The 20,932-nt window shown below is 35.6% G+C and overlaps 2 protein-coding genes across 3 annotated transcripts in view; both read left to right on the top strand.

Annotated features, from left to right (window-relative positions):
• The first annotated feature begins 10,964 nt into the window (after window positions 1–10,964).
• LOC145684290 (uncharacterized) overlaps window positions 10,965–20,932 on the top strand; it is a 33,581-nt gene continuing 23,613 nt past the window's right edge. For both annotated transcript variants that reach the window (XM_081756452.1, XM_081756453.1), the window contains exon 1: window positions 10,965–11,407. In XM_081756452.1, coding sequence (XP_081612578.1) covers window positions 11,052–11,407 — 356 coding nt within the window. In that variant the 5' untranslated portion in view covers window positions 10,965–11,051. The remainder of the gene's footprint in view (window positions 11,408–20,932) is intronic.
• The window catches only part of LOC145684292 (uncharacterized), a 68,635-nt gene continuing 58,827 nt past the window's right edge, over window positions 11,125–20,932 (top strand). Inside the window, exon 1 of the mRNA XM_081756456.1 lies at window positions 11,125–11,258. The gene's annotated coding sequence lies outside the window, so the exon portion shown is untranslated. The remainder of the gene's footprint in view (window positions 11,259–20,932) is intronic.

Below are 20,932 nucleotides of genomic sequence, written 5' to 3'. Positions count from 1 at the left end.
TTCATAATTAAGATTTAAGTGGAACATCTTAATATGGTTAAATTAATTAAATAAAAAGTTGCCTCAACTTTTTAATGCCGGGAGGGCGATATTTGTTGCGTGTGATAAGTTTTATCACACTTAATTTCTGGATAAAAAAATGGAAGGAAAGAGATAGAAATCATGTTATCCTAGAGGTTATGTTAAACTTCCGAACACTCGGCATATGCAGCGCCTCTAGAGGAAAACTATAGAACTACTGAGTTTCGAATGAGCTGCGGGTTACCTAAGCGGCCATTCGGAACGAAATGTAGAACTGAGCACATCGAAATAATACTGGTTCTATAACATATATTTAAATTTAATCGGAATACGGTAATTCATCAAAAGTTCAAGTGATTTAATATCCGAGTTGGCTAAAAGTGTTAAAGTTCTCATAAAGTTAATCAAGTGTTATATAATATTATAATTTATATAAATCTGTAATTGGTGTCTAATTGTGTGATTATTTGATGGAATTCAGAGGCAATATTGTGAAATACTCCTCCTGGCTGGTATTTAACAAGGCATAATAGTGACATTGTCTAATGGTGAGTGTTGTACATTTTCAATTTAAATACTAGAAATTTATTCAATTTATCACATTGTGAGATATATTTAATTGTTCTATAATCCATATGAATTAAAGGAGGAATTCAATAAGGAATTAATTATCAACGAGTTATTATATTATTGAAGTAATCAAGTAGTGTCAGTTAATGTATCCTTTTGACCTACTTGAACACATGTTGGCTTGTATGAACGGAGAATGTACTTATAGATATTTTATAACTGTTAATCTTTTCTTCAATTGTTTCAATATATAATCTGTATTTTCGATACATTTTTGGTAGTTCACTTTTTTGTTTTTTTCTAAATAAAATAAGAAAAGATAATTTACTGATTTTCCGTTTAAAAGAACCTGATATTGAATTACCTATAAAACGGTATATTTCTAGTACTGTTCGTAAGGGTATTATTAATATATTTGAATTTAATGTTAAATTTATTCAAATTCATAATCTTTAGCCATAGATTTGATAATACACCAGTTAATTTCTTATGATAGAGAAAATAGGTCTAACAACTCTAACCCCTCAAATACTTTATATAGTTGTCCTGGATCTAATATCCAGCGGCCCAGAACGGCGTCCATCGAGGCACGTTACAATTTTCTAGACGAAGTACCATACATTTTGTTTTGGATTCTAACCCTACTCAGCGGAGTAGACAGAAATTGTTTGAATAACAAAGAACGCTGAAATTAGAGATTAACCAATAAAGAAATCTGTTCGTAGAAGCCTTCGCAACGTAACGCAATTAGTGAAAGACTTTCAACAACTTTAAGAATTAACCAATGTATGAGTACACAGCATTACAAGCATTCTGTTTTTAACAGATGTTGTGTAATGGCAACTCAGTGTGAAATTATTCTGTGTGTATGTTGAGAAATTGGTTACATAATATTACAAGCATTCCGTTTTTAACACAGTATGCACAGAATCTCAAATTTACAAATAACGTTATACTAACACATCTCATAAAGAAGTAATTAAACTGAAATTAGATTTTAAGAATTAACCATAATTTTAAACTACAACAATTTAATTATAAAATATCTATTACCTTCTTGTCATACACCATTTCGCCGGACAATGCGGATATCAGAAAAGTGTCATCATGTTGAATCGAGGTTAGAAGAATTTTGTTGATTAGGATCTTTTAAGATCTAGAACACACGTGAGAGAAAATCAGCCCGAGTGCGTCACCAGTTTTGGTCGTATATAATCTTTAGTTTATTCCCTGATACGAGGAGAAATATACCGAGAGTTAGATAGAGAAGGTCGTCACAAGAATGAGACAGCGAAATCGAAATTATATTACAACGAAAACCAGAAGCACTAAGAAATGCGACCATATTTTGTTTTTAGAATTACGGATTTCCATTGCTTGTTCTGATCATCTTCCACTCAACAACCAAGGTATGTGTCACAAACAAATGCTGTGCTAACACGATTCTTATACATGACATACATGCAGAATAATTTCACACTGAGTTCCCACTACACAACAACATCTATCACACCAACTTCATTGAAGTATTCAAATACACAGGTTCAAATTTAACATCTTATTTCATCATTTCTAAATGGGGTCTGTTTGGCCCTTGGTCAACGCAACTGGTGGTGGATCATCCCCATTATTTACCTCTCGCAATATGCAGTGTAGATTCTAAATAGAACATTCTGGCGAGCTCCGATTACTCTACATATTACACCCAACCACAAAAGTATCTCGCCCCTAAGTGCTCTAATTCCATTACTTGGGGTTCAGGTAATTTGCAGTTGTGAGAACGCCAAGACAGATGCAACCCAAGTTACACGTAGCTTTTCTCGACTCTGACAGCACTTGGTAGCCCTGATCCAGGTGTTTATCCAGGTAAAATTGCAAAGTAGGTGACTTACGAAACAGTTCTCCATTCTAAGATGAATCTCTATGGTTCGGATCGTGTTTTCCAAAGAACACCATATATTCAGGACTGTAGTCGAGGGTACACTGCGGTACACGGCGTATACCTTCTGCTTAATCGTAATTATTAGAGTGTACCTTCTGCTTCAAACAGTATATTTATTCTACTTTCGTTTCATTTATATTCATTTAATCGGGTCACGACTCCAATGATAAAGTGATTGTATCATCTTTTCAACGAACTTAAAAATTACATTACTGAATTCTCTATGCCTGTGTGTATTATTTGCGAATTTTTCAATGTTGAGCCCTCCATTCGATGGAGCATCAAAAAGTATCTGAGAAGGTGATGGGATTGTTCTCGTCACTCTTGCCGTTCCCGAGATGTTGGCCAAAAATGTTCCGGTTTTGGAAGATTTAAGGAGTCATATATCTGAAACCGCAAGTCATAGAGAGGTGATATTGGCGTTGTTCAATACATAAGAGGATGGCGATCATTTTGGCACGAAATAGTACCGGTGGCCACTGGCAAGTAGTTTCCGAAAATTTACTAAGGTTAGTGTCACGTCTTATATTTTATCGATGGCTTTCTTTATTACTGATGTTATTAGCTACAACTATTTGGATGTTATTATACAGGGAAGAATTAAAACACAAAATTGTTAGTTTTAGGATCAGCTGGATAGATCGATGAAAAATGGCGCATTTTTGTTCTGAGAGGAAATCCAAGTTTTTCAAAGGTCGCTGACTGTGATAATTTAATTGCTTAAAACCTTGTTCTCTGCTAACAAGAACCAAAGTTGTTCGATATTTTTAAACTAAGTTACGAATATTTTCAATATCACGCCAATGGTAATACGTACCTTTGATCAATACAGAATATATTAATTGAAAAATATATACATATCTTAATAATTTTATGCAGTAAAATTTGGGCACAATTTTCTTACTTCTGGAACTCAGGTGTGATTTTCCTCTATTCCTTCTAGGAGTGATTTGGTTTCCTCTCCATACCTACACCGTGATTTAAGCCAGGAATGTCATCAAGAAAATGGCATGAAATGCTTTTTAAAGGTAACCAAGAAAGTTCTGTTGCTTTTTGTGGAGGTATGTGTTCAATTGGCCCTCACACTCTGAGTTGAATGTGACTCGAGATAAGGCGAAGGTCATTTGTTGGTGTGGGTATATCCAACATAATACCTGGTTGTGGCAGTTCAGTTACATCGTGAACTTGCGTAAGGACAGAGTGAACATGGGACCTCTACAGAGCGTCATAAGATAGTGTATCTTGTACGAGATCAAACTGGGGTCTAGCACCACTGCAGCGGGGTGAAAGGTATGCCAGGCCTTTGATGAGGGTGTCGTGACAACGCGGACAGTGCAAAGGTGATTAAACAAGTTTAAAGACGGTGACGAAACACTAGAAGACGCACTGCGTGCCAACGACCAGCACATATACAAAATTAAGAGCTTCAGGCAGCAATTGAAGCAAACAGTAGCTAAACATATGAGGAACTGGGACTACAATTCAGTATAAGTAAAGGAACCATACATCCATCAACTTGGGACCTGCATTTCTTTGCTGTCTTGTCTGAGGAAGGAGTCATTTCTGTACAGGGTGCTTTGTTTTGGAGAATACTATAAGAAAAGTCAAAGACAGCAATCAGCATAACCTGGTCCTGGAGCTGAATTGTATTTAGCAGGTTATGGTATAAGCTGATGATGTTAATTTTATAGGGGATGTTAGAAAAATAGAAAGGAATGCAGAAATCTTAATTAACGCTTGCAGGGATATGGGTTTAGAAGTAAATGCAGAGAAAACTAAATACATGGAAGTTTGTCGGGATCGTAAGACTGCATTTCATGGATGCGTTAAAATACCAGATAATGTTTACTTCAGACCAAGTGGATACTTTCGAATATCTAGAATCATTATTAATAGGCCAAAACCATAATCACTAAGAAATTTGATATCAACTGAAAGCAGAGATTTTGTGTAATTATTCAGTTCAAAATCTTTTATTGTCGCGAATTCTGTTGAGGAATTTGCAGCTTAAAATATAAAACGATAATCATGCCTGTTGTGCTGCAAGGTTGCGAAACATGGTCACTAACTGTGAGGGAAAATCGCAGACTGAAAGTATTTGAAAACAAGATTCGTCCAAGAGGAATGGCGGAAACTTCATAACGAGGAAATGCGTAATTTATAAGTTTACCGAACATCGTTAGGGTCATCAAGTCTAGGAGGCTCAAATGGGCAGGTCATGTAGCTAGAATGGAAGAAATTAGAAATGCTTTCAAAGTTCTAACTGGAAATTCAAATAGGAAAACGGCCATTAGGAAGACGGAGGCGAAGATGTGATGCCAATATTAAAATGGTTCTTGCAGAGATTGGAATATAAAGTAGAAACTGAGTCCAGTTGGCTAAGGACAGAAATCAATGGAAGGCTTTTATAAACTTGGCACTGAACCTCCAGTGCCCATAGGCAATAGAGCTACATTAAGTTGTTGATGTATTTATCTTCTTTTTATTTGACCGAAATGAAGTTACAGGAACTAAAAAGTTTTCACAAATTAGCTATTTACCTTCATACTAAAAGAAATTTCATGGTGATTTTGATATAAAATGACACCCATACTTTCTTTCAAAGTCCGTACATAAGATTATATATATATATGGGCGCCCTTTAAGTAGACTTGTCCACCGCCCTCATTAGTATCCCAGCACGGGCCTGCTGCCCTGTCGATCTCTTAAGGAAGAGGGTCAGATTACGTACTTTTCTAGTGGATGTTTCTAAATACGTACATAAAGTTCTCAGAAACTTGTATCATTCAAAGAAGATACTAAAGTATAAACTTATGATTGTAAATTCGTTTATATTATAATAACTTTATTTTGTAATATTGTATGGCTACCGCAGGTAGGCCGAGAGCTCACAAAATACGCTAGTGAAAAACTTCTTCAAAACTTTATTCAAACGTGTTTCAGTAATGTATGGAAATCAAACCTTTGGTAACCGTATGGTATTCCAAATCCAATAGATGTGTGTCGTTGTTATCAATTGAAAACCTTTTGAGGTGGTTGTTAGGACTTATAATTAATTTTTCGAAATTCTATCATTTAGTATGCAAACCTCGCTTGGTCTATTGTGTTGCTTTTTATTTTTCCACATTTTGATAACCATGAGGTGTAGGGACTAGGGGTTTCGGTAAAAAAAAAAAAAACTACCTGTACCGTTCTTTCCAACATTTCAGAGACATATGTTTCAAAGTATTTTAAAGTGCAGAAATCTATTACCTCATGTTGTCCCGAACCGCATTAGGGTAACCAGGTGATTTTGCCTTATGACATACTTTTAGCTATTGTTTAGCCTCCATATGTTTTTTTTTTTCGAAATTCATCGTTATTGTACTCGAAACCAAAAAGTCCATTCATGACCCCATGAGACTTTAAAGATTTAATTTCTTTTCTTTGCAGAAGCTGATGCCTAGTTTCGTATTGAGCTTACTATGCTGCGAGAGAGAAACTGGAAACAGCGCTGTGTAGTGACTATGAGTTTAATGTAATACATATATGATACGTGGCAAAATTATTTTAAATTGGATAGACTACCGAAAATTATTTATTATAATACGCAAAGGTTGCATGTATGGCAGTTCATTATATGCCCGATAGTAATCACATTCAAACTAAAGATAAATATTTAAAGCACTCAAAAACAATAAGAATATAATTCGTTATCATTTTACAACCATCATCCTTACGTAATACTTCCAAACATTCGGATATAGCTTCAAATTCACTTGACATCTCAATGTAAAACACCTAGATAAATATCCACTGTTAACAGGTAATATTAAATTGCAATGACATCATGCCGTGCCGTACCATTGAAACAATTACAAAATGCTGGAAACATTTCGCTGACTGCCTCCGGAAGGGACTCGGTTATTACTTTCAATGCATTGTGGGTACGACCTGAATTTTCTTATGGTATTACTGATAATATACCATCTAAGTTTAGTGTTGGGAAATTTCGTTCTTTTCTCGGATTCAGTTCTTTCCATTTCATTCATCTGAAAGATTGGTTTAAAAGAACGAATCTTTTCGATCGTTTCATCCCTGATCGACTTTTGTAGTTTGCTTCCTTTTTTTCACCCATCTCAATCTCATCCTCGATACAATTCCATTCCGCGCATCGGTTTGTCTCGGAAATAGTCGTGCTTCCTCGGGCTGTTCAACCATAAAAACACAGACATATAGTTTTCTATGATTTTGTATGAATTTGTGCGTGTGTGAGAGAGGGAGAAAGAGAGGTTTATACTTCTCGTCCGTAAACCCCTAACATCCCCCTTTCCCCTATTCCTTCTCAATTTTCGCTTCGCGCGAAACTGAGAAACGATGAGAAACAAATATGTTCTTGATGTTTGAGAGATTAGAAGGAGACAATCTCGGGCTGAGCAGGGGTCACACAGTATACTCTACTCATGTTTCCCGTTCTTTCAGTCGGAAAACACGCACAAAGTTCTTTTTGTAATTCACCATTTTCTACCATCTTGATGCCCTTTTGAGATTCCGTTCGCGTATAGCCTTCCACACAACCACTCTCGATCACAAGCCAAATAAATCCAGTTCTCTTTTGAGGTCATGCTATTTTTTTATTTCGGAATAAATACTGCTGTGTTATTTTTTATTTCGGAATAAATACAGCGGGATAATAAAAGTTGCAATATAAACCTGAGCTTCTCTAGCAGATACAGCCTCAGGTCATTTTGCACTGGAGTGATCAGCAGGGATAACAACATAGAGAAAGGAAGCAGAAAGAAGACGACCACGGCTGTAGGTTAAGGTACCACTCCGACATTTGCTTGGTGAAACTGAGAAAAACCCTGGAAAATCTGTCAGGATGGCTGGCCTCCGGATTCGAACCCAGGACCTCCTGATTACAAAGCAATAACGCTGATTACTAGCCTAATTGGGATTCCTACCGTTTTAACACCCCTTCCTATCATTGGCTTCATGATGTTCGCCCAGACGGTCGAGGGGGACTCTCTCTCCGCATTCATAATTCTTTACCTTACGTCCTATACCCTCCTCCCATCCAATACCCAGAAGTTCAATGTCAAATGGTCAGCGTTCACTCTCTCACCCTGGTTAACCTCTACATTCCTCCTCACGTTCACCTTCCTGATCAACTCTGGCTCTATATTTTTAATTTCCTTACCCCTCCCTGGATTGTAGGCGGTGACGTAAATTGTAATCACCCGTTCTGGGGGGCTCCTTTTTCCAACCCCGCTGGCTCTGCCCTGTATCGCCTACTCCCCACCTTACCCTGTACTCTTCTGAATACTGGCACTCCTACGCGTCTTCCCCGTCCCCGTGAACTTCCTACCGCACCTGATCTCACCTTTTGTTCTCCAGCTTACTCTAGCCACCCTACATGGACTGTTTCTTCCGACCCCTACGGCAGTGATCACTTCCCCATCATTTTACATAACTCTACTTCTCCTCCCTTTCCATCCTCCTCCTCTATAGGTCGCCCATATTCTACTAACCTCGATTGGTCCCTTTATTCTTAATGCTTTGATCATTTCTCTCCCCCTCCCTCGTCTAGTGATCCTCTCCATCTTCACACTGCTTTCTGTTCTCGCCTTTCCCAGGCAGTATCACACTCCCACTCTGATCCCTCTCCCTGCATTCGTTTCTCTCTTGTCCATTCTTCTTATCCTAAATGGTGGACTAGGGAATGTCAGCAATGGATTTTCCGACGGCGTCAAGCCCTTAAAATATACCTCGCCACTCGCTCCTATTCCAATTTCTTGGTATATCAACAAACCCAAGTCACTACGACCCGTATTCTTCAACAAACCCGTCGTAACGCCTGGCGACAATTGTGTTCCAACCTACGTTATGGTTCCTCTTTATCCTCCATTTGGAAATTTTACCGGTCCCTTCATAACAAGACGTGTCGTCCTCCCTCTGATAAATCTATTTCCTCTCCCTGGCTCCGTCAATTCCATCCCCAGTTAGCACCATCCACGAGTCTCTTCCCTCCTCTCTGGCTTTCTCCTTTATATTCTCCAGAACCATCAACCCCTATTCATCTTCCTTTCACTATGTCTGAACTTTCTCCCATCTTATCCCGTCTACCCAGCACTTCATCTGGCTAAGACGGCATACATTACCGCCACTTACAACATCTTCCTCCACTGTACCAGAACTTCCTACTCACCTTATATAACACTGCATAGTTTTCTGAACGAATTCCCCCTCCGTGGAAAGATTACGTTATTATTCCCATCCTCAAACCAACAAAACAACCAGGTATCGCTGAACATTACCGCCCTATTGCCCTCTCCTCATGTCTTTAAAAGGTCTTCGAACATCTCCTGAAACAACGCCTCCAATGGTTCTGTGAACACCACCTTTTATTTTACAAACAACAATACGGTTGTCGACTTGGTTCCAGTGTTTCTGACTGTCTGTCTGTTCTTATCTCTGATATTTGGCTAACTTTTTCCCGTACCCAGTTTGTTTTTGCCGTATTTATTGACCTTTCTCAGTCTTATGACTCTGTTCCCCTTTATGATCTCATAGATATACTTTGCCAACAATGCATCCCTTCGAAATATCTCCGCATCATTTACAACCTTCTGGTCCAACGTACCTTATATCTTCGCCTCGGTTCCCAACTCTCTGAAGGTCGCACCAGTTCCCAAGGTCTTCCTCAAGGTTCTTTATTATCTTTTCTTTTGTTCAATCTCTTTCTGGCCCCGATTCTTCGCCAAACCAGTAACACTGTACGGGTTCTTTCCTATTGTGATGATTTAGCCTTCTATATTACTTCTCCCTCCCCTCAACTAGGTATACCCCAACTCATTTCAGCTCTCACCACTTTCTCCACCTGGTGTTCCAAACATGGCTTAAGAATAAACTCTAACAAAACTTCCTTTCTAGTCTTTACTCGCAAACGCTCTCCCGCCCTACCCTCCCTTACTTTCACCGGTATCACTCTTCCTCGCCGTCCTTCTGTTAAATACCTTGGACTCGTCTTAGACTCTTCTTTACGTTGGAACCTCCATTATCATCTTCTACATCAAAAAACATCATCCTTCTTACGTTTAATTCGTTCTATTTCCACTTCTACTTGGTCTACAGATTTTCGTGTTCTCCTCCTGTAATATAAACAGGTTTACTTACCTATTTTAACGTATGGTGGTTTTTTACTATCTCCATCTCCTTCTAGAGTCTTTCAAAAATGCCAATCCCTTCAATATACTACTCTCTACCGTACTCTTAGCCACCCTTCCACCACTGCTGCCACGGCGCTTTATTCTGAGACCCGAGTTCCACCTTTAGCAATTCACTTGAAACACCTCTCAGACAAATTCTGTCTTCAACGTTTATAATTTACACGATCCTCTCTCCTCTCTAAACTCACTCTGCTTCGACACCTTCTTACAGGCCGCAAACGTTCTCCATATCTCGCATCTCTCCCTTTCATATACTCCAGTTACCTAGATCTTGCACCACATCTATTACACATCCAGCGCACGTATACTCTCCCTTGCTACTTGCATGACTATCCAGCTTATTCCCAATCTTTTTCTATCATTTTTCCCCAATACCCTTCCACCCACCTTTTCCCTCCCGCATCTTACCAACATTGCTTTTCCTCATTCATTCCTCCTCTCCCTCAGGATACTGTTCATTTGTACTGCGATGGTTCTTTATGAAATCCGTTTTCTTTTATACCGTCGGACTTCCCTCAACTTTACTTCTTGCTTAATTTCGTCCAAAGGTCATGTAAACATCCTCGGGAATTCTCTTACCGATGCCGCAGCCCGTTTCATAGCCCTGCAATTCACTCCCATAGATCTTTCAGTCTCGCCTATTGACCTTTTTCCACGACTTATTACACTTCATTATCAACGCTGGACTGCTTATAATGCCTCCTGTACAAAGGGACGTTGGTACTGGTACCATCCTTGCTCTTTCCGCTCTCCATCTTAGTTCATTCAACATCCTTTCTCTCCCTCCTACCTCCATTTTCTGCTCCGTAACAGACTTCACATTCTGTATACTCCCCAACGTTTATATCTTCTCAGAAAACATACTACTCCACTTTGTAACTGTGGTCTCGATACAGGCTCCATCGATCATCTCCTTTTCTCTTGCCTTCTCTATCAAAAATATCGCCCGCCATTACTCTCTATTCTTCATAAATTTCACGGTTCTGGTCCTTTTAATGTAGATTCGTTCATTTTCACCTTATCCCCACCTGTTCTTACAGCCTATTATCTTTATTTACAAAGATCTATGTTATTTAGCTTCTTATAAGCATCTCTAAATATTCATCTCAATTCCTCATCTTTTTCTTTTGATCATTCCCTCTATAATTGCCGGGAGAGCGATCTTCACTAAGCAAGTTGCAACCGCAGAAGAAGAAGAAGAAGAAGAAGAAGAAGAAGTATAATGTAGCATCTATGTATTAACATTGGGAGCATAAAATAAATGGAAGTATCAAGCGAGGTTGGAAATTCGTATTAAATGTGAAATCATAATGGCTGGTGAGGCGTCTGTTAAGTTGGAATTGATGTGCAAAGAAGAAATAGAGTATGGGTTTCCACAAGAAGATCCACTCGAAGGGAAAGGTTGGAAATACGAACTGATGACTGATAAGAAGATATTATTTACAACGGAAGGTCAGCAAGCAATGGAGAAGGATGCAGCTATGTATTCTATGGATGTGAAATTAAACACTGATATGGTAAGAGCAGAATTTCCAGTAGAAAATCCTACGTTTGAAAATAATGTAGAAACGCAAAGAGAAATAGTGGCTGAAGAGATTTGCGCGTTGCACTCTAATGACTACAAACAATTAACAACAGCAAGTTTAAAATCAGCTGGGCCAGAAAGGTAATGTTAATTTTTTTCTATATTGGTTCAGATTGATAATATGGTTACATGGGTTCGGATATTTTATGGGTAAAAACCAATGCTCCGGGAGAAATGGGTATGGGAGATACCTCGAACGTAAATTAATAATCTACAGTTTGCAAGTGACACGACACATAGACTAGCTGTACACTAACACACAAGAAATCGACAACACCCATGTAAATCTTATGTAACCTGAATCTCAATGAAGTAATGATTATTATATTATGGATTACACATTTCTCGCCAATTTTTTTCACTTATTGTAATATGGGTCCTCTATAGTGATGGGCAGTGTGAATATTCCCGGCGGGAAAGAAAATAAAAAATGGGAATATTCCCGATTTTTACCCTGGTATATAAATTCTCGGGAAGGAATTTATCTCTATTTATTTACTTTATTAATATGACTAATTGCTTTATTTACATTTATTATTACTTAGGTTAAGGTCGGCCGAATGGGGCCAGGAAAAATAAAAGGAAGAATTGCTTAGGATTACGATCCATTGATTTCTTGTTTTCTATATACACATCCTTCCTTCACATTTCTCAATCCGTTTGGCCTTCTTATTCGTAATTCTTAAAACGTTATTTTTAAATTTATAAAAGTTGAGCATTCACCCAATCTCTCTCGGGTGAAAGGCTCAATGAGTAGAGTGAGAGGGCTCAACCTTAAAATCTGTTAAAATACACACAAATATTAAGATATCCTTTCAAGATACACATAACATTTCTACATTGCACACTGAAAGACTAACAATCCAATATTGGAACCTAGAACTATTCATTATTAGGAAAATTTTATTATATTGTTATAAACTAGGGTACGAGTCTAAGAGGCACATAAATTCGAAATTTAAAAAAAGTAGCTGATACAAATTATACATTGTATCAGTTACGATAAACATTAGCTTTATACTGACACATAAGATAGAAGGTGATAGCTATTTAGCTACTGTTGTAAATAATAATAATAATAATAATGTTTTAATAAAGACTGATACACGTTATTTCACTACGAATGTTGAAGAATGTAATAAGTCTCGGGTAGATTTTACGTGAGTACACTTTCGTCACATAGAAATTTCTAGCTTAGGTATGCCTACACCTGCCGCAAATAAAAGACAATTTACCTTCAGCTCCGACGCAAACTTCATGATACCATTCTGTACGGCTGTTCCTTTACCTTGACATCTGATCCAAGAGCACAAGTCTTATAAACAAGGATCGTAGTATGACACAAAGCAAAATTTTCACACTGTATTTTCTTCCGATTGCTTAGAACTTTGTTTCAACATTTTCTAAAAGATCATCATCAGACGATAAAAATGTTCGATCGATTGCATATTTCCCAGGCAGTTGTGATCTTTTTTTTGTTCTTTGCGGCGGTTTCTTTGTTCAAACCACCATTTCTAGTAATGGATCGTCCTTCTGGTTTGCGCAAGGATTTCTGATGATTATACTTTCAAAACATTGTAACAACTCAATACTAGTCATCCGATATACGCGTAAAGAGTTGTGCTATAACCCGTTACTTTCTGCAAATACGTACGCAGCACGTCGTACGTCATTATGATCTAACCCAAAACCACATCCAGACAGCTTCAGAATTTTGGATACTAGTTCCTTCTCTTGCTCTTTTGAAAACATTGTCTGCTTTTAACGTTGTTTTTTACTTCACAATGGAACACGTACATATTGTGGCCTCTACAGACAAGAGTGTAGCACCTTAAACAAATCTATCGCATGTATTTGGTTCCTTCTTTCTTTATATGCCTTTATTGCCAACTGTCTGTTCTTCTCTCCCTTGTTGTTGTGTTTTTCACCGATATCTCTCCATCTGAAAAGAAAAATATATAAAATAAAATTAATCAGTAACATTAAATTTTTTACGGTTAGGTTAGTAAGTAGCTTTAGCAAGTTGGTATCTACGGTAAGTTACAGTACACTTAAATACATTTAGTAACTACGGTAACTTTAGTACGTTAGTAACATTGATATACTCGAACTGGCTTAAAAACTACATGAAACCAAGAATGATATTCTAAATCCTTTTGTAATATATTTTGTTATCGAAAATGTGTGACCCGTTTCGCCCACATTTTACTGACCCTAATCACGCATATCCGTAACAAATTGTTTTATGAGTATTGGCAACTCTGTCATGCACCTGCATCGCATTACTCCACCACCTCAGATCATATACACTATGAAGTAAGTTCATACAAAATTTCTTACTGATACGATATAGCACATGAGGGAAACAACATAAAACAGCTACCTTTGAAATTTAACTTAACTATATTTTCAATTTACTTAACTTATAGAAAATAATATGCCCCCGATTTTCTTCCTGAATGTACCTCCCAAGTTGCTTCTTCTTATTCTTCTTTTTTTTTTTTTTTTTTTTTTTTTTGTTTCGTTTTCTAACACTAGCTATGTCTAAAGAATGTCACCAGACAGCAGCACAGATTCGCTAGTTTCTGTTCTACATTTAAAAGCGTCAAACGCAAATTTGATCCTATTCAGACGTTGACCCTATTCGGCAGACCTTCCTCTACTTCTTGGTTTTAAATATTTTGGAGGTTAAAAGAATTCAAATCGTTGACTGTATTTTATATAACAAATAATATGATCTCTTAAGTTACATTTCCATTTGCACTAAAAAGTAGCAAAGTACTAATTTACAAATGATGAAAAGGAACCAGTTTTTAAAGTAATGTAGAAATTATGCAGAAATAGAGATGAATTACTATTAAAACACCCCGATGTACCATTAGTAATGGACGTCGGATTGTCTTCCTTCTCTCTGAAGAAATTCTTGGACTTCTCTTACATATGAATTAACTCATAAAATTTCGAGAAATAGGTAGGAAGAAAGGTCGTGTGTGCCAGTGTTACGTGCAAAATTATAAAGATAAGTCAGTGTCTTGGAAATATTGTGGACATAAATATGTATGTGGAAATGTTGAAAACATGTGAGACATGTGTCCTCTGGCAGTTACCCAACCAAATTTGTTTATAACATTCAAAAAATTAATACGTTTATAATGTCAGTAGTAAAGTGAAGTTTAAAAAATTCACTTACATATAAATTAAAACTGTTTATCGCTTTAAAAGCATATGTACTTACTACAACATCTCTTCACGCATAATTGCTTGCACACAACATATTGTAAATAAATATACATTTATGCGTACTCTCTAATTATAAGAAAACATAAATGAAATAACAATACCGTTCAGTATATATATATTTTAAAGACTCCTCTGGGAACAACAGTAATACTGTAATATAAAAACGGATTTAACCTTGAAATCATAATATAGTACTAGAATGCAATTTTCTTTGTGATTGTTAATAAATTCCCGGAAAAGTCCCATTTTGAAAATCTTCCCGGAAATATTCCCAGGGAATACTCTCGAAAACTATCTTCCCGGGAATTTACACATCACTATTCCTCTACGATACCGTTCTAATAGAGACTTCTGTAAAAGAACTGGTAGCGGATCCCAAAGTTTCCGAATGTCAAAGATGAAATGTGTTATACTGTATATATCTATATCTATATTTATCTATCTATCTATCTATCTATCTATATATATATATATATAGACTTTGCCCACGATTTATCTGGAATACCCTTAGCCACACTTTTCCGAAGGACTTCTAAAGTATTAGCAGAAAACAAGAGATGACTTTATCCAAAAATCGTGAGGGGAATAGTTGAAGTTAAGAAGGTATTTGTGGTTATTGGTTGCTTTTGATGTTCTAAGCGGCACTATATATGGAGACCAGACTGACCATTTGGCGAGGAGGTACACTTTTTGTGATTAATGTAAAAGGTAGTGTTGAAATGGTGCGTAAATGGTAAAATTGTGACTTATATGTTTATGTATCATCCACTTATTAAAAATAAGGTCTGTCAGCTGTTCGAATCGTGTGAAAGGCATGGTCTAGTAAACAAGCGAACAGTTTGTTGCAAGTTGTAAACAAATTAAAACTACAGAAAAGAAGAAAATCTAACCTAATTTAGTACATTTTGGCACTTTTTTTGGAAGGCATTTGCTATTTCCTCCAAAGCCATGCCGGACATAAACCATTGATTTTATAAATTTTAAAGGGTTTTTCTCTATCCTCAATTATGGTTATACCCACCGCCGCCTCCATACGGACGCAAACCTTCGTTACTGGTCTGGCTCTCCCTGCTGCGTTACTGCCCTTTCTTGGTTACATAGAATTCGAGCATTCTAATGTCCCCCTAGCACAGGGTGGTTTTGTTTAATGCCATAGCTTTCATCGTATACGTTCACACTGTATTTCAAAAATTAATCACTACAAAGTGTACCAAGATCAGAACCTAGTATTTTGGGAGAGAAACTAAATAATGTTCACTATTTTTTATCGATTTTCATGTGGTACGGAGATAGAATAGTAATGCCATGTCTTGCATTATACATTTGTGAGCTACTAAAAACGTTATAGGTAATATTTATGGTTTACCTTAAGTTAGGAATATAGTGCGAAAGGAGAAGTGGTTCAAAATTTATTCGTCTCTCTCTCTCTCTCTCTCTCTCTCTCTCTCCCTCTGTCTCTCGATATATATATATATATATGTATATATATATATATATATCGAGGGAAGGGGGCGAGATATGAGCATAATCAAAAAGGGCTGCTATTAGTGTCGAATCCATAGTCTTAAAGGTGACTAAGATGATTCGTGGCAGGATGAATAACACTAAGCCAAGAATACTTCCCAGCGTCCATAGGAGTTGCTAACTGTTATTCATTTTGATCAGTTATAATAATAATAATAATAATAATAATAATTTTTAATATTTTGATTATAATTAGGCAACGGCAATTGTTCATGAATAGATACGGTGAACGCAAAAATGTTGCTTTTTATTTATTCTCGTCAGCTTTTAATTCTTATATATTATGCTTAAACACCCTACTTTTCGTGCAACTACATGTGTTTCAACATACATATGATAAAATACAAGTTTGTGCAGCATAATATAATTCTTAGCTAATCAAGTGCATTAAAATTTCTTTGTTCCTGATCATTTTTTGAACATAGCTGCAAAATACATATATTTATAGTCATCCTCTTTTAAGTAATCGATGAAAATACAGCATATATTTTATTTCAATGATGTAATAAACAAATAACAGATCCATCCATGCGTCTAGTTCGTTTGTGTTTATAATACGACGGATAACGTCATGAATAGAGGTAGCTACAGATGGCCGAACACCTCTTGGGACTCTTCTTAATAAAGATAAAGAGGATTTTAATTTGACTATTAGATTGCAAAAGTCGGAAATCTGTATTTTCTGTTCTGATAGTCATATTCAATTCCATTAGATGAGGAAGCATTGTAATTCAAGGATGGCTTCTGTTTTGATATGGAAGGCTTATTTTTCTTGCGGACAGTATGGAGACTTTTGCTCATGTGCATGGCAAGTCCTCTGTGGTTAGCCAGATGTTTTTCACAATGAGGACAGGATACATATTTTCCATCGTAAGAAAAATTAACTGATTCTTCGCTGTTAATAAGTGATACACTTCCGACGTCAGAAATGGTTCTGTCAAGAATGTAACCATATTGGCAGAAAACATCATTGTAGATTAAAAGATCTACGTCATCATAACTGGAGTCAAGCCTCTTCCGATCAGCCGCCACTCTGTACAAAGGCAGTACTGGATTGTTATTTTCGCTTAATGATGACTCCATCCTCCAGTGTTGATCAAACAACAGAAATTTTTATTCGATGTTTAAGTAACAATTTAACGGATTTTCCAACGAATTAAGAGAAAATATATCACCGAAATAAATCATAAAATCACGTTAATATCGAGTGATATCGTTTGTGAAGAAGCACTCCTCCGGAATCACCACTCTTTCTGCCCAGACATATACACAGATATAATACACAAACGCAATATATATCACCTAATCAAACGAAAATTGAGAATAAACATAATGTGCACACACACTCTTTTCAACAATACAACAATATTCATAAAATGTTTCATTTTTATTATGACCATGGAAAGAAAAATTTAAATTGATTTTAGCCAATAATTCATTTGACTCTACCACCACCTTGACAAAATATTTAAACACACAATAACCAATCACATAAGTAATCAATTTCTTTAACTGGCTCTTCTTCTGATAATGGTGTCCAAAACTCATTACTCTTACCTTTACGAATATCTAGTTTTAGTTGCATTAGATTAAACAGCTTAACACTTTTAGGGTATCTAAATTTATCGTAAATGACCTCATGATGTGGATATTTTCCGTACGCTTCCTTAAGAGGTTTGTATAAACTTTTCTTCTGACATCTGATACTGCAATAAGAGAAAGGGTCATGTAGTTCATGCTTTCTTGTATATGATCAGACAGTTATCTTTTGAAATATCATTGGTATATTGTGCGGTTCTCTCTTTTAACGCGTCGTTTTGAATTCTTAACTTTTCCGTTAATTATTCAATTTCTTCTACTTTTGATTCTAATTTTTCGATGTTTTCTTGACATTGCTTAAAGTTTTGAGTGAAATAATCTTCAATAATACCGTAACACCTATTATAAACTTCTAGATATCCAAACAGCACTAGCGAGAAATACTTTTTATACATATAAATTCCAGAGATTATGTTCATTATTTCTGAGCTTCCAACTGGTTTTACATAGTAAGATTGTTTTTGTAGCCTCCTGGAATCACAGGAAGCTAATGCTTTTCGTAATACTGTAACAACTCCTGTGATTCTGTATTCTGAAACCATTTATCAAATCTCTTATAACCGTCATGACACAACTTAATAGCGTTGAAGTATCCCGTCTCGTTATCTATGATAAATTTAAAATTACCAATAAAACATACCAATAGTTATCTTTAAATTGTTCGTAGCAAATATCGTTTAAACTAAGAGTGTTATCCATAATATTCATATTTATTATATATAAAATCTTTCATTTCATTTTTACGGTTAATATCTATAAAGGAATAGCTCTTTAAGTGTCTGAATGATTTTTCAGTATACTCTTTAAATGTTTTGATATTTGAGTCAGGCCTGCGGGACCATTTATATAGGTAATAATCAATAAAAGGTCAAACACTACAATACAACATTATCTCTATCTATCCAACTATTATGGGAAACATCAAACCCTATCTATTTAACATATATCTTATTACCTTTTTCACGCAATATTTTTCAACATGATATTCATCTTTATATTTAGTTCATCAATAATTCTTGTTCATAGAACCTTCCTTGTACATCCTCGTTATCCAAATCTTTTATTCTGTATGTTGGTGGATTGGATGGAATAACCTCTTTTATATGAAATTCTTCTGTTGACCAGTTAAGTGTATATACTTTCTCAAACAAACCTTTAGATTTGCTTATATCAATATAATCATCAATTTTAGATTTAGGTTTAACACGCTTATATTCTTTCTTATAGATATTCTCTAATATTATTTGCTCATTCTTTTTATTACCAATTGTTCTATGTACCCTATTATTATAACCACTAAGGAATTCTTGTAATATCTCTGTCCATTTATAATTTCCTTGCGTAGTAAACTTTTCCCATATGTTTTGTTTAAGATTTCTGTTCAAGCGTTCTACGATGGAAGCCTATTTACCACTATAAGTTGAGTGATGATTGATATTCTTCATCAACTCTCCAAAGTTTTTGTTATAAAATTATTTTCCATGATTAATTTGCAAGTTACTGGGTTTTCTCATTTTTAATACTGACTCAAACGCTTCTGTAACATTCTTACCACTTTTATCTTTAACAGCAAACGCATATATCGAGAACACATCAATAATCGTTACTAAATACTTAAATAGCCTTTGTTTAATTTGGAAACACCTTTTAGTACTCCACTATCCATTTATACAAGATCAGCTTGCCAGAGATCATCAATACCTTTTATAACAACACAACCTAGATAGTTTTTTGTTGCGGGCTGGTGAATTTCTTCTATAATGTCTTCTCCAACACCTTTTCGTTCTTCTAGTCAATCTTTCTTTTAAACGAATTAAGTTTTATTAATACCACATACGCTACACATTCCCATCTTAATACATCTGCCATTTTTCGTTCGCTCTATTCTGTTCGCACCTTTTTTTGTATCTCTTCATTTCTTAAAATTAACACAATCATTATTACTATTTATTATAAAGAAAATTTTTAAAGTTCTCTTTCTATGTACATAATAACAAATGGCAATTGTCCTTCTTTCATAGCAGCGCTCTCTTTTGGTTTAATCGTAATTATATTTTCCTCGTTGAAGCAGAAAGGTAAATTTTTCAAATTATCATCACCTAAATATATATTTAGATGGGATTTATTAGGATATGATTCTATATGCATTATTGTACCGTTATGGAGAAATTTGTAACTATTATATAGCTTGAATATTCTAAAATTTGGATCTTTAACGCTTTTCGTTCTCAATCGACATAATAAATTGATAGTTTCCTTCTTCATAATGAACATATTTGCTTCCTTGATGTTTGGAAATATTCTTCTGTAACAAATTTATCTAATGCTGACTTAAGCTGACCTAATGTTACAGCAGCAACATTTTCAATTGCATCACGTAAATAAGTTAGTCGTCTATTTCCGACGTCTATATATACAAATCTTGTATCAAAATTGAATTTAGTTGATAATTCCATTCTCATCTCTGATACATCTTTCTTTAAGTATGCTTCTTGTAATGATTTTAATACACCTTCAAACTTTTTTCTATGACTTTCTAGATTTTTGTTTATTTTCTCAAGTTGTTCTAAATTACTACATCTTGTTGATTAATCGCATCAGGTACACGGCCATTCCATTCTTAGGGACGGGACATTTTAACTCACGATTATAACCAAAAAAAATTAAAAAAATATACAGGATTGTTTATATATCTTAAGATTGGTAGCTGGGCTTCTTTTACCTAACCTTATTTTTTAATAACAGAAATCGATTTTACCGTCTTTACGATGATCAGTAACTAAACTTACGGATGGGACATTTTTTGGACATCATGTTGTAGACGTCAACTTGAGTGTGATTTTCTGCGAATTGCAAAATTTAAGCAAGCTTATTTTTTTCTGTTGGGTTTAAACTATTTACCTACATGTTGCCTCACGTTTTATTTGAGAAAGTTTATATTTCACTCAATAAAAAAAGTCAGTAATCTTACGGACAAGACCAAGAATTATCTTACGGACGGGACAAAAAAATTGCTAAAAACGACTTCATGGAACAATCTTTACTGTCTGAACTGAGTTATTACCCACAAAAGAACTAAAACTAGACATAATGTTTACAGATTCGAGAAACAGAAGGGAATTATGCACTTGAACTCCTTTAAAAATTAACAACTACATGTAGCAAGTGCATAGCATATTACTCTTTTAGATTTGCAATATTATTAGAAAACTATAAATATTCCGTCTGGTCTACGATATTAAG

Source organism: Thermobia domestica, chromosome 4 (genome assembly GCF_964235325.1).
Source record: "Thermobia domestica chromosome 4, izTheDome1.hap1.1, whole genome shotgun sequence".
Taxonomy (NCBI): domain Eukaryota; kingdom Metazoa; phylum Arthropoda; class Insecta; order Zygentoma; family Lepismatidae; genus Thermobia; species Thermobia domestica.
Note: the sequence above shows the minus strand (reverse complement) of the source record. Positions and strands in the feature narration are given on the sequence as shown.